Source organism: Scyliorhinus torazame, chromosome 17 (assembly GCF_047496885.1).
Source record: "Scyliorhinus torazame isolate Kashiwa2021f chromosome 17, sScyTor2.1, whole genome shotgun sequence".
Taxonomy (NCBI): domain Eukaryota; kingdom Metazoa; phylum Chordata; class Chondrichthyes; order Carcharhiniformes; family Scyliorhinidae; genus Scyliorhinus; species Scyliorhinus torazame.
Genome location: NC_092723.1, coordinates 133,664,837 through 133,678,952, shown reverse-complemented (window position 1 = coordinate 133,678,952; position 14,116 = coordinate 133,664,837). Strand labels below are relative to the sequence as shown.

General features: G+C 46.5%; 1 protein-coding gene across 4 annotated transcripts in view; it reads right to left on the bottom strand.

Moving 5' to 3' along the window:
- Window positions 1–3,542, bottom strand: part of usp22 (ubiquitin specific peptidase 22) — a 173,366-nt gene extending 169,824 nt beyond the window's left edge. Inside the window, exon 1 of one of the 4 annotated variants that reach the window (XM_072481078.1) lies at window positions 3,231–3,542. In XM_072481078.1, the coding sequence (XP_072337179.1) occupies window positions 3,231–3,350 (120 nt within the window). In that variant the 5' untranslated portion in view covers window positions 3,351–3,542. The remainder of the gene's footprint in view (window positions 1–3,230) is intronic. The other 3 variants (XM_072481079.1, XM_072481080.1, XM_072481081.1) reach the window with 3 other exon arrangements.
- Between the last annotated feature and the right edge of the window lie 10,574 nt (window positions 3,543–14,116).

The following is a 14,116-nucleotide window of genomic DNA, read 5'->3' as shown; positions in this document are numbered from 1 at the left end:
TGTAACTTTACTCTACAGATTTGTCCAGTTTACCGTGGACAGTTTCTGTCTGCATAGAAATTAGTCCTATCTAAACCTAAAATCTTCAGCCATTTTGTGTTTCCCTCTTTCAAACACTGCATTGAGCTCCATCATATTATGGTCGCTATTAGATAAACGTTTATCCATCTCTAGGATGTTAAATAAACATGACTCATTAAATTAACATGGCTTGTCCACTTGTTGGTTCTAGGAAATATTACTGTGGAAAACTATCCCAGGCGCATAACACAAACGCATTGTGGTGTGTGCTGGTTTGCCATCCCAACCTACATAAAGTTAAAATTCCCCATTAAAACCACTCTACTTTTGTTGCATGCTTGTCAAATCACTGCATTTCTCGAATCTACCACTTCACACCAGCTCGAAGGAGGCCTATACACAATTCCCACTTAGTCTTAAATCTTTCCCAATTTCTTAACTCCACCTATGAAGCACCCACTGCCCACTTGCCTTTCACTTCTCTCCTTTTGTCACTAAGGCTACTCCTCTTACTACCATTTTCCCCAACTTTCCTGTATAATCTAGTATATTTACATGCCAGTCCTGACAGCCTTATGTCTCAGTAATGTTGATCATGCTACATCCAACAAGTTGAATGTGTGCTGGCAATTCATCAATTTTCCCCCCTCACATTTAGTTTGTTTGCATCGTCCCTGCTTAACAATGTATGAGATGGCCAGTGACACCAAGAATGGGAGCCCCAAGAGAAAACAACCACCACTGCATGAACGAGAATTTTTCCATTTACCAAACAATCTAACAACGTGAATGAACATGTCTAATCAACGAGGTGGCTTTTTGCATGCTTTTGGGTCGCTACTAAGCTCCTAACAAATTACAATTTCATCATTTGTATGTGTATACTTGATCGTTTAAAAGGGCACAAAGACGAGATGATAAAATTAATGGCATACAAACAGAGCCTTCGACATGGCTTGAGAAATTCTTGAAACGTCATACATTTCACAGGCCCAAACTTACTGACTGAGCAAGAATTGTCTCAATATTAGAGAGGTACAATCCCAAAGATGCCTTTCCCAGAAAGAAAAAGCAGAATGTGACATTTTGTCAGTGATGAAATACCAGCCAGTGTTCCAGAGAAGCCACCTTTTAAAATGGTCAATAAATGCATGGAATTGCTACTACCCAAAAGAAAATGCCAGCTTCAATGGAATCATGTTCAAAAACACCAGAGAAGTAAATGTCCCCATGGCACACAGATGGGCCACCCACTTTTCACTGTCACAAAGAACCAGTCAACTGGTTGCTATAGGAGCCTACTGGGAGGGGTTATACAAATGTAAATGACATTCTCATACTTTACAATATAAAAGGAGAAGCGCCTCTTTCTCAATAGATACAAAAACATGACATGATAAGCAATGCACAATCCAAGATACGCCATTAAGACGGACTTGTAAATGAGTGTAGGAAGAAACTACACAAGTGTAGCATACAGGTTACAGAGTCTCTTTATTCATGGAGTGGGCAGGGAAATATATAAAGTATTCCCTTAGCAGGTTCACATTCACATGCACGAGTGAAGTGGGAAAGAGGCATCGAGTATGCATAGAAAGAAGGGCTCGTGACACATGGTGGGTGGGGAGATGCGGGGTAAGTGAGAAAGAGCAAAGCAAAATGATGGAGCACTCCATTATACCAGGATGCAATGGATATTTATTCAAAATTAGTACGGTTCCCTGTTTTGAGCTGGATTCTCCAAAAGGGGAGTATAGATAAAAGCAATCACCATACCACAATTAATTTATACATGTACAAAATCTAATGTTACTGGAAGTTTACAGTTACGTGTATCTAGAAAGTTCTAAAAACTCAAATATATTTTTCCCTTTTGATGCATTCTTGGAATAGATCAGTTGAGATTACATTTGGACTTCCTGGTAATGTTGAACTACCTAATATCAACAGTTTCTACCATAAGTATACCCATCTCCAAGCTATGTGGGCAATAATTTCTTTGTAATGTACATGTATGGTGTGACTACAAGATACTTTCTTGGAATTATCAACCTGCATACACATGGATAATTACACATCATATCTCCTGCATATTCACTGCCTTATTCTTTTTAGAAGGTCATGGGATCTAATAGTGCAGGCATTCCTTGCCTTATTGTGCAGTGCACAAATTCTGCTTTCACATGCAACCCCTCCCGAAGAATCCTGTATGCCAGCACAAGCCAGTTATATCATAAGCTCTTATATCATAAGATCCTACAGTACAGGCATTCTGGATCATACAATGGATAAGTACACTCTTTACTGCATTACTGCTGCAAGTTTGCCCATTGAAGGGCATTACCTTCATTGCACCTTTCTACAACTATCAAGTGTTACTATCAGTAACATAGGAACTCTGTCCTTTGTCTTGTCCAATATACACACATTCTAATTTATCAACTGTACCAACCCATGTTATTCTGAAAAAACATCTCTATAAAGCCTAATGTCAGTTTCCCTAGTTGTGCTGGGTTGATGCACACCAATCCACAGGGCAGAGTATAAAATTGCCTTGTGTTGGGCATAAGCCAGCACAATAATGTTCGCCTGACTATAATAGTGCTAATAGCCACCAATTATGTCCCTTGTCTGGCAGGATATAGAGCATTGCGAGTCACAAAATACAAACAAGGGCAGCCATGTGTCCCATCTAGATCATCCTCCCATGGTGCCCAATCTTGAAAGACTCCTTTGCACCACAGCAGGTTTTGACCATTCCAGGGATCAATCACCAAGCACAAAAAAAACTTCCTGGCATGTGTCCCAACCTAACCTTTTATCAGTTTCTATCCTGGTCATTAATCAATTTCAAATAGTGTTGCAAATCAATCTTCTACATTTTATTATTTACTGCTATCCTCTCTCATTCATCACCTTTCAGATTTTAACCTCCCCTCTTAAATGATTCAGCTCGCTTAAGTGTCAGCGAGACCCCACCTGCATCTTTGCCCATCACCGTTCAAGTGACGGACTCCACCTCTGTTCCTCCCCTTATAACTCTGCTTCTCACAGTTCCAATGAGAGTCTCCCCCGTATCTCTGTCCATTAATGTGCCAGTGTCAGAGGCTCTTCACTGTTCCAGCTGAAAGGCTCCCCCCTCCTCGGAGGCTGCCTTGGAGAGTCCCTACCGGTACCGAGCACAACTCCTGCCCCAGCCCGGCCCTTACCTTCCTTTTCCTGCTCTCCGCAGTCCCGCTCCACACAAAGCACTGGTAAATCACTCGCAGGCTCTGCTTCCAATTGTCCGCCTTAAAACTGTTCACATGGGAGCACCCGGCCGGACTCATGACAGGAGCCGCACCACAAGCACTGCCGCCACCGCGCAATCTCGGGCCGCAAGCTGTCCCCGCGCCTCCTCCGCCGCCGCCTTCCGCCCCCAAAGCGCCGCCCGCCGCCGTCGCGGCTGCGATTATTGATATGAAGAAAAGCCCATAGTGTCGGCAAAGGATGATGGTCGTCAGGCGATAGCGCTGCGGGGGAGGGAAGCAAACTCGCCGCACTGGAGGAAGTTCCGCCTACTCACAATCCCCTCATTGGTCAATCACCAGTTCTCTTTGCCTAGGTAGTTCCCCGATTGGTCGGCTCAGCTGTCAATCACTGGTTGGTACCTGTGTTGCTCGGCCAGCGGGGGGAGGGCATCAAACTCGCTGCACTCACGGATGTACCGCCCACACACTCAGTGCTGATTGGTGGAGTGCCGGCCCTTTGATCCGGACGCTTTCCTGATTGGCTATCAAGCTGCCCATCACCCGTCGATGCCGGTACAGGGGATGGGCCGTTAAACTATTTGAATGGCACGAGCGCGCTACTTCCGGTTCCTGTTGCCAAAGTTTCCTGTAGGTGGCTGGGCTGAGCCCGAAGGCTTTAGTGGCAGAGCTGTGGGCTCAGAATTTTGGGCCCTCCCTAAGTTGTGCCTATATTGTATCCGAAGCCTTATAACTACCTTGAGGCCTAAGTGAACTAATCAACATCTAGTTTCCTCTCCCTGCATTATGGCTGATTGTTCTGCTTTGCGCATTGGTCTCTCGGGCCGGCACCACCGGATCCTTTTTATTGTCCCATAGAAGCTCTCTTGGCCACCACCCTGTAGGCCTCGGTGTAACTGAGCACCTCACTACATCGACCCCATGATCTCCGGGTTTAAGTACTTCCTTCTAGAACAGTAATATCCTGTTCGTTGCCCTGAGCCTGATTTAGAGGCCAACATCTGAAATTTGGTCACCAGTGTGCCCCTTACATCTTTTAAATTCTTTATCTTATTGTATTTCCTCTCTGATCTGCATTGGTGTTTCAAGTAATTACGGGATTGTTTTTATCTGAAAGAATGCAAAAGGCATATAATTATATAATTTTCTTTTGCACTTTACAGCCAGTGAATCTATGCACAGCAAACTCCCACATACAGCAATGAGATAATGACCAACTAGACTGTGTTTAGACTGGACTGAGGAGTAATCATTTGCCAGAACACCAGGGAAGATATTCCTACTCTTTGAATAGCATTGTGGAATCTTTTATTCTGAGAGGGCAGACAGGACCTCAGTTTAACATCTCATCCAAAGTTGACCACAAGTAGTTCACCTGAGGAAGGAGCAGTACTCCAAAAGCTAGTGATTTGAAACAAACCTGTTGTAAGAATTCTTACTGTGCTCACCCCAGTCCAACGCCGGCATCTCCACATCACAAATAGTTCAGCAACTCCAGCAGTGCACTGGGAGTGTCTGCCTCCCGGGAATAAAAGAGGTTACATTATGCTTTTGCCTGTATGGATGTGTGGGACATTGAGCTGGATTATGTATTCAATTCTCTAGCGAAAAAGACTTGAACTCCCAAACTTTTGACTGAGACAAGAATGTTACCGATTGTGCCATGGATCATCTTATAATGCATTTTTCTTCTCAAGTATACTGCTCTTAAAACAGGTGTGGTCTCTTCCTGCTCCAAGGAACAGATTTTTTCCTATCTGTTTTTTCTCCCTTGTCCAGTTTTATCCCACCGACATGAATGCCCTCCATCTTTAACTGTTTCCTGGCCCTAACCACTTTCTTTTCCACCCCTCTGTCCAATCCCTCTGCACCTCCATCTCCCAGCAGGAGGCTTTGAGAGTTCCCTGCTTCTTTCTTGAATGTAGGCCCAAGCAGTCCTAATCTACCACCTGCCTGACTGGACTTGTCCTTACCTCGAACAACATCTCCTTCAACTCCACTCACTTCCTTCAAATAAAATATGTTGTTTTGGGTACCTGCATTGGACCTAGCATTGCTGTCTTTCTTGGAATACGTTGAACATTCATTGTTGCAGTCCGACTCAGGTTCCCTATTCCAGCTCTTTTTCCGATACGTAGGTGACGCCATCAGTACCTTTTCACGTTCTCGCTCTCAACTGGAAAATTTCAGAAACATTCCTTCCAATTGCTATCCTCTTGCAATCATACTGTCAATATCCAACTCTTCCTTTCCCTTCCTTGACTTCTCACCTCCATTTTTGGGGGATATGCTCAAACCTTATATTCACTATAAGCCCACTTACTCCTACATCTAACCCAACTAGATTTCTTTACATCCTACTTCCTGTAAAAACTCTAATTAATTCGACCAGTTTCTCTGTCTCTTATGAAGATAATAATAATCTTTATTGTCACAAGTAGGCTTACATTAACACTGCAATGACGTTACTGTGACAAGCCCCTAGCCGCCACATTCCGGCACCTGTTCGGGTACACAACCATCGGATGCAACCATCTATACTAATATTTCTAATATATGTCTGTGCTCAAGTAAGGATTCTCGCACAATGGTTTAGAGATCCCTCAGCTATGTCCGTTCCATTTTGCATATTTCTGCTTTCACCCCTTCCCCTCTCTGCCAGAACCTTGATATGGTTCCCTTTGTCCTCACCTTCCCTCTCACCAATCTTCATATTCAATGGATCATCTTTTGCCATTTCATAGAAACATAGAAAATAGGAACAGGAGGAGGCCATTCGGTCCTTCAAACCGGCTCCGCCATTCATTACAATCATGGCTGACCATTCAACTTGTCATGAAAATGGCGCTTTTAAGAAATGTTTGGCTGCTAATATTACTGCAGTGATGTCAGAGTGTGGGTGGAGCTGGGCTGCCTTTCAGCTTTTTACTTTCATTTTAGGCTGTTTGCTGCAGGGTGTGTTTTAGTTTCGTTTTCAGTGTTGGAGCTGAAGCCAGACCAAGCAGGTGTACTGCAGTTCTCTCTGCCATCAAAAGACTATCTCTTGATCATTTGGTGAATTCAGAATTATAAATGTTCTCAGTAGTGAATGTAAACCAAATGTGCTTCTGTTAAAAGGTGTTTCTTAAGTCTTCTGGATGTTAAAAGGACAGCTTACGGATTACTTAAGTGTTGTATTCTTTGGGGGTTGTATTTGAATTGATGGTTGCTAAGTTGTTCATTGTATGTTTTAAAAAGGTTAACTTGAGTTCATAGAATAAACATTGTTTTGCTTTAAAAAATACTTTTTCCATTTCTGTTGTACCACACCTGTAAAGTGGGCCGTGTGCTCCCCATACCATAATCTATTAAAAGGTGTGGGTCAGACTTCCGGGTGCGGCGATGACCAGCTAAGTCGCACGTTTCGGCACCTCCCGTTTTAACGGACTTTTGGGCTCTTATCGGGAGCTCCAACGGCAATTTTCGAAGGCTAAACCCACTGTGAGGCGACATAGAAGGGAGTCCCCCCGGATGTGAATGGATAGAAGAGATAATAGTGGCCAGATTGTGGAGGATCCTCTGGAGCAGCGGAAAAGAAGGGAAGTGAGAAGCAAGATGGCGGCGGAGGGCGGCCAGTTGGTATGGGGCCTGGAACAGCAGGAGTTCCTCCGGCGATGTGTGGAGGAGCTCAAGAAGGAGGTGCTGGCGCCGATGCTGCAGGCGATTGAGGGGTTAAAGGAGGCGCAGAAGACCCAAGAGATGGAGCTCCGTGGAGTGAAGGCTAAAGCTGCCGAAAACGAGGACGAGATACAGGGCTTGGTGGTGAAGACGGAGACACACGAGGCACTGCATAAGAGGTGTATGGAGAGACTGGAAGCCCTGGAAAATAGCTTGAGGAGGAAGAACTTAAGAATCTTGGGTCTTCCCGAAGGGGCAGAGGGAGCGGACGTTGGGGCGTATGTGAGCACGATGCTCCATACCTTAATGGGAGCTGAGGCCCCGACGGGCCCCCTGGAAGTGGATGGAGCGTACCGAGTCCTCGTGAGAAGACCAAAGGCAGGAGAAATACCTCGAGCAATAGTGGTGAGGTTCCACCGCTACAAGGACAGGGAGATGGTCCTGAGATGGGCGAAAAAGACACGGAGCAGCAGGTGGGAGAACGCGGTGATCCGCGTGTATCAGGATTGGAGTGCGGAGGTGGCGAGAAGAAGGGCGAGTTTCAATCGGGCCAAGGCGGTGCTCCACAAGAGGAAAGTGAAATTCGGCCGGCAAGACTGTGGGTTGCAGCCGGCAAGACTGTGGGTTACACACCAGGGTAAACACCACTACTTCGAGACGGCAGAGGAGGCGTGGACATTTATTGAAGAGGAGAAGTTGGACTAGATTTGAGAAAGTGTGTTTGAAATGAAGTAGCGAGGTGGTGGCAAGGGACTGTGAATCAGATGGGGGAAAATTTTCTTTCCCCTCGAAGGGGGGGGCACGAAGAAATGTGGGCGCTGGTGGGGAAGGGGAGGGGGAAGGAGAGAGGGAGCTGCGCCATCAGGGGCGGGGCCGAGAGGGAAGCGCGGGCTTTGTTCCCGCGCTATGGAAATTGTGGCGGGAAAAGGGGGCGAAGGAAGGAGGGGGCCTCACATAATGGGAGGCTAAGGATAAACGGGGGAAGCCGAGGTCAGCCAGAGTTTGCTGACTTCCGGAAGCAATATGGGGGAGCAACTAAGCTAGAGAGGGATCTAGCGGGGGGGGGGGGGGGGTGTTAACTGGGTTGCTGCTGCTAAGGGGAAGGGGGAGCTATTATGGGATGGGATGGTCGGGACGGGGGGGCACCGTCCGGGGGATAAGCGGGTGCGTGGGAACCGGGTGAGGAGCTGGTCTAAAAAAGGGGATGGGGGTAAAGAGCCCCCCAACTCGGTTGATCACGTGGAACGTGAGAGGGTTGAATGGGCCGATTAAGAGGGCAAGAGTATTTGCGCACCTAAAGAAGCTAAAGGCAGATGTGGTCATGCTTCAGGAGACGCACCTGAAACTGGCGGATCAGGTCAGATTAAGAAAAGGATGGGTGGGACAGGTATTCCACTCGGGCTTGGATGCAAAAAATAGAGGGGTGGTAATACTGGTGGGGAAACGGGTATTGTTTGAGGCGAAGACCACAGTGGTGGACAGTGGGGGTAAATACGTGATGGTGAGTGGCAGATTGCAAGGTGAGGCGATGGTGCTGGTGAACGTATATGCCCCGAACTGGGATGATGCGAACTTTATGAAGCGTATGTTGGGGCGCATCCCAGACCTGGAGATGGGAAAGTTGGTAATGGGGGGGGGGGACTTCAACACGGTGCTGGACCCAGGGCTGGACCGGTCCAGATCTAGGACCGGGAGGAGGCCGGCAGCGGCCAAGGTGCTTAAAGGCTTTATGGAGCAGATGGGAGGAGTGGATCCCTGGAGATTTACTAGACCAAGGAGTAAAGAGTTTTCCTTCTTCTCCCATGTCCACAAAGTGTACTCCCGGATAGACTTCTTTGTCCTGGGAAGGGTGCTGATCCCGAAGGTGGCAGGAACGGAGTATTCGGCTAAAGCCATTTCAGATCATGCCCCACATTGGGTAGATCTGGAAGTAGGAGAGGAAAAGGAGCAGTGCCCACTCTGGAGATTAGATATGTTGGCGGATGAGGGGGTATGTGTAAGGGTGAGGGGATGTATTGAAAGGTACCTAGAGATCAATGATGACGGAGAGGTCCAGGTGGGAGTGGTCTGGGAGGCGCTGAAGGCGGTGGTTAGAGGGGAGCTGATCTCCATAAGGGCCCATAAGGGGAAACAAGAGGGTAAAGAAAGGGAGAGATTGTTGGGGGAGATTTTGAGGGTGGATAGGCAATATGCGGAGGCTCCAGATGAAGGGCTATACAGGGAAAGACGGAGATTGCACACGGACTTTGACTTGTTGACCACGGGTAAGGCGGAGGCACAATGGAGGAAGGCACAGGGAGTGCAGTATGAATATGGAGAGAAGGCGATCCGGCTGCTGGCCCAACAACTTAGGAAGAGGGGGCGGCGAGAGAGAGCGGAGGGGTTAGAGATGAGGAGGGAAAGATGGAACGGGGAGCGGAGAGGGTGAACAGGGTGTTTAAGGTATTTTACGAGAGGCTATATAAGGCTCAACCCCCGGAAGGGAAAGAGGGAATGATGCGTTTCCTAGACCAGCTGGAGTTCCCGAAGGTTGAGGAACAGGAGATGACAGGACTGGGAGCGCAGATTGAGGTGGAGGAGGTGGTAAAAGGAATTGGGAATTCCATGCAGGCAGGGAAGGCCCCGGGACCGGATGGGTTCCCGGTAGCGTTCTATAGGAAATACGTGGACCTGCTGGCCCCACTTCTGACGAGAACCTTTAATGAGGCTAGGGAAAGGGGGACACTACCCCCGACGATGTCGGAGGTGACGATATCGCTGATCCTGAAAAGAGACAAAGATGGATGCAGAGAAAGCATTTGATAGAGTGGAATGGGACTACCTGTGGAGGGAAGTACTGAGGAGATTTGGATTTGGAGAGGGGTTCATTAGATGGGTTCAACTCCTATACAGGGCCCCGGTGGCAAGTGTGATTACAAATAGGCAACGATCTGACCACTTCCGACTCTATAGGGGTACAAGTCAGGGATGTCCCCTGTCCTCGTTACTGTTTGCGTTGGCAATTGAGCCATTGGCCACAGCGCTGAGGGGCTCTAGGAAGTGGAGGGGGGACTTAGAGGAGGAGAAGAGCATCGGGTGTCATTATACGCGGATGATTTGTTGTTGTATGTCGCAGACCCAGTGGAGGGGGTGCCTGAGATAATGCAGACACTCAGGGAGTTTGGAGAATTTTCAGGATATAAATTGAATATGGGGAAGAGTGAACTGTTTGTGATGCACCCCGGGGAACAGGGCAGGGGAATTGACGATTTACCGTTGAGGAGGGTAACAAGGGATTTCCGGTATTTAGGGATCCAGGTGGCCAGGAACTGGGGAACCTTGCATAAGCTTAACTTGGCACGACTGGTAAAGCAGATGGAAGAGGACTTTAGGAGGTGGGACATGGCACCCCTGTCATTGGCGGGCAGGGTGCAGGCAGTTAAAATGGTGGTCCTTCCGAGGTTTCTTTTTCTGTTCCAGTGCCTCCCTGTAATGATTACAAAGGCCTTTTCTAAGAAGGTGGACAAGAGTATTATGAGCTTTGTGTGGGCTGGAAAGACCCCAAGAGTAAAGGGGGGGTTCCTGCAGTGCAGTAGGGACAGAGGGGGACTGGCACTGCCGAGTCTAAGTGATTATTATTGGGCCGCCAACGTGTCAATGATGTGTAAGTGGATGAGGGAAGGGGAAGGAGCGGCGTGGAAAAGACTGGAGATGGCGTCCTGTAGGGGAACTAGCTTAAAAGCACTGGCGACGGCGCCGTTACCGTTCTCCCCGAAAAAATACACCATAAACCCAGTGGTGGTGGCAACTCTGAAAATTTGGGGGCAGTGGAGACGACATAAGGGAGTGACGGGTGCCTCAGTGTGGTCCCCGATAAGGAACAACCATAGGTTCGTCCCGGGAAGGATAGATGGGGGATTTAAATCTTGGCAGCGAGCAGGAATTGCGAAATTGCAGGACTTGTTCTTAGACGGGACGTTCGCGAGTCTGGGAGCACTGACAGAAAAATATGGGTTGCCACCTGGGAATGCATTTCGCTACATGCAAGTGAGGGCATTTGTGAGGCAACAGGTGAGGGAATTTCCGCAGCTCCCGGCGCAAGAGATCCAGGACAGAGTGATTTTGGGGGCATGGGTGGGTGATGGTAGGGTGTCAGATATATATGGGGAAATGAGAGACAAGGGGGAGACGATGGTAGAGGAGCTAAAGGGAAAATGGGAGGAGCAGCTGGGGGAAGAGATTGAGGAGGGGCTGTGGGCAGATGCCCTAAGTAGGGTAAACTCTTCGTCCTTGTGTGCCAGGCTCAGCCTGATACAATTCAAGGTTCTACACAGGGCTCATATGACGGGAGCAAGGCTGAGTAGGTTTTTTGGAGTGGAAGACAGGTGCGGGAGATGCGCGGGAAGCCCAGCGAACCACACCCACATGTTTTGGTCATGTCCGGTATTGCATGGGTTCTGGGTGGGTGTGGCAAAAGTGATCTCGAAGGTGGTGGGGGTCCGGGTCAAACCAAGCTGGGGGTTGGCTATATTTGGGGTTGCAGATGAGCCGGGAGTGCAGGAGGCGAGAGAGGCCGACGCGTTGGCGTTTGCGTCCCTAGTAGCCCGGCGAAGGTTTCTACTTATGTGGAAAGAAGCTAAGCCCCCGGGTGTGGAGGCCTGGATCAACGACATGGCAGGGTTTATAAAACTGGAACGGATAAAATATGCATTAAGAGGTTCGGCTCAGGGGCTCACCGGGCAGTGGCAACCGTTCCTCGACTATCTCGCAGAGCGATAAGGGAAAATAGGAAAGGCAGCAGCAGCAGCAACCCAGGGGGGAGGGAGGGGGGAGGGCTCATTTGGGTCTTCAGGGGTTTTATGTGTGTGTTTATATATTAGTTATTTATATTTGATTTCACAAAGTTACTATTTTAGTTATTATTTCTGTTGTTTCTTATTTTGTTATTGGCAGTTGCCGTTAGTCAGCATATTATTTATTTAAAAAACGATCAATGTATATATTATTACAAAGTTGTAAAATGGGAAATTTTTGTTTGATCGAAAAACTTGAATAAAATATATATTTTTTAAAAAAGGTGTGGGTCAGGTGAACTCCATGATATACTTTGGGGTTCTCTAAACCCTGGCCCATAACAAATTGGGGGCTCTGGGATAAAAGTCTATCTATTGGATTGGCTTAGCGAACTTAAAGGCAGTGAGGGGTGAGCATATTGTGGGTGCTTTTGAGGTGTGGTATTTTAGTTTAAGTGGGGAGTGTGTTGTGGACAATGGCTCTTTCAGAGGCTCTGAAGTTTTTGGGGGTGGAGACGGTCACACGCAGTACCTTACGGACAGAGACTAAAAGCAGACTGTTAGATTCAGCAAAAACATTGCAGTTAACATTACTTGACAAAATACGAAAACATGAGGTTTTTATGGCGGTGGCTAAGCATTTAAAATTGCCTGAGATACAGTCTGACTCATTAGAAATGGCAATGATCCAGTTGCAGATTAAGCAACTTGAACATGAAAAAGAATTAAAGCAGCTTGAATATGCAATGAGAGAAAAAGAAAGAGAAAGGAAGATACAGATCGGGGAAAAAGAAAAGGAGAGAGAAGAAAGAAATAAAGAAAGAATAGCCCTAGCAGAACAAAAGGAAAGAGATAGAGAGGAAAGGGAAAAAGAGAGAGTTTGAACTTCAGAAAATGGCTATGAAACATAACAATCAGTTAACATTGGTAGACGTAAAGGGAAACGTACATTTGGAGGATAGTGATGAAGACAGTGAGAAGGAGAGTCATAGTCGAAGGCTTGGTGAGGATCTATTTAAATATGTCCAAGCATTGCCAAGGTTTGACGAGAAGGAGGTGGAAGCCTTTTTCATTTCATTTGAGAAGATAGCTAAACAAATGAAATGGCCACAGGCCATGTGAGTATTACTGATTCAAACAAAGATGGTAGGTAGAGCTAGTGAAATGTATGCATCACTACCGGAGGAGGTATCTGGGACGTATGAGGAGGTGACAAAATCCATCTTGGGTGCATATGAACTAGTGCCTGAAGCTTACAGACAAAGGTTTAGAAATTTAAGGAAAGAATTTGGTCAAACGTACAGGGAGTTTGAAAGGCTCAAACAGAGTAATTTTGATAGGTGGATAAGGGCTTTGAAAATAGACCAAACATATGAAGTTCTCAGAGAAATTATACTTTTGGAGGAGTTAAAAAATTCAATTCAGGATGTAGTGAGAACTCATGTGGAAGAGCAGAGGGTTAAAACTGTGAGGTTAGCAGCAGAAATGGCAGATGATTATGAATTAGTTCATAAATCAAAGTTTGGTTTCCGACATCAGTTTAGACTGTGAGGGATAGAAACTGAGGACATGAGAAATACCCAAGTGGTAAAGGTAAAGGAGAGTTGTACCTCATATGAAAAAAGAAATCCAGGAGGGTGGACAAGAAATGAAAAATTTCAAATGTTTTCACTATAATAAACTAGGCCATGTAAAGTCACAGTGTTGGTGGTTGAAGAAAAGCACTGGGAAGGCTGATGTGGTAAAACAGGATAAGACAGTGGGGTTTGTTAAAGTGGTAAAGGAAAGCCCAAGTAAAGCGAAGGAGGTGCAAAAGATTGTACAGCCTGATCAAGAGGTGATTGATGAGAAGGTGCCAGATCTCTTTAAAGATTTTACTTGTGTGGGTAAAGTTTACTCATGTGTATCAGGAGGAGCAGGTAAAGAAGTTACAATTTTAAGAGATACGGGAGCTAGTCAATCCTTAATGGTAGGAGATGAGGAGTTATGTAGTTTGGGAAGAATGTTGCCAGAAAAGGTGGTAATATGTGGAATTCAGGGTGAGAGGAGTAGTGTTCCATTATATAAGGTAAGGTTGGAAAGTCCAGTGAAGAGTGGTGAAGTGGTAGTAGAAGTAATAGAGAAACTATCTTGTCCAGGAATCCTGTTTATCTTGAGTAATGATATATCTGGATCGCAGGTGGGAGTGATGCCTACTGTGGTTGATAAGCCAGTGGATATCAGACAACTGAAGTGTTGAAGGACAAATATCCTGGGATTTTTCCAGATTGTGTAGTAACAAGGTTGCAAAGTCACAGGTTAAGTCGAGGAGAAATCAAAGAGTGAAGATGAAGTTGAAGTGCAATTATCAGAAACGATTTTTGATCAGATGGTTGAAAAAGAACAAGAACAGGTGGAAGATGAGGCGGATATTTTTAG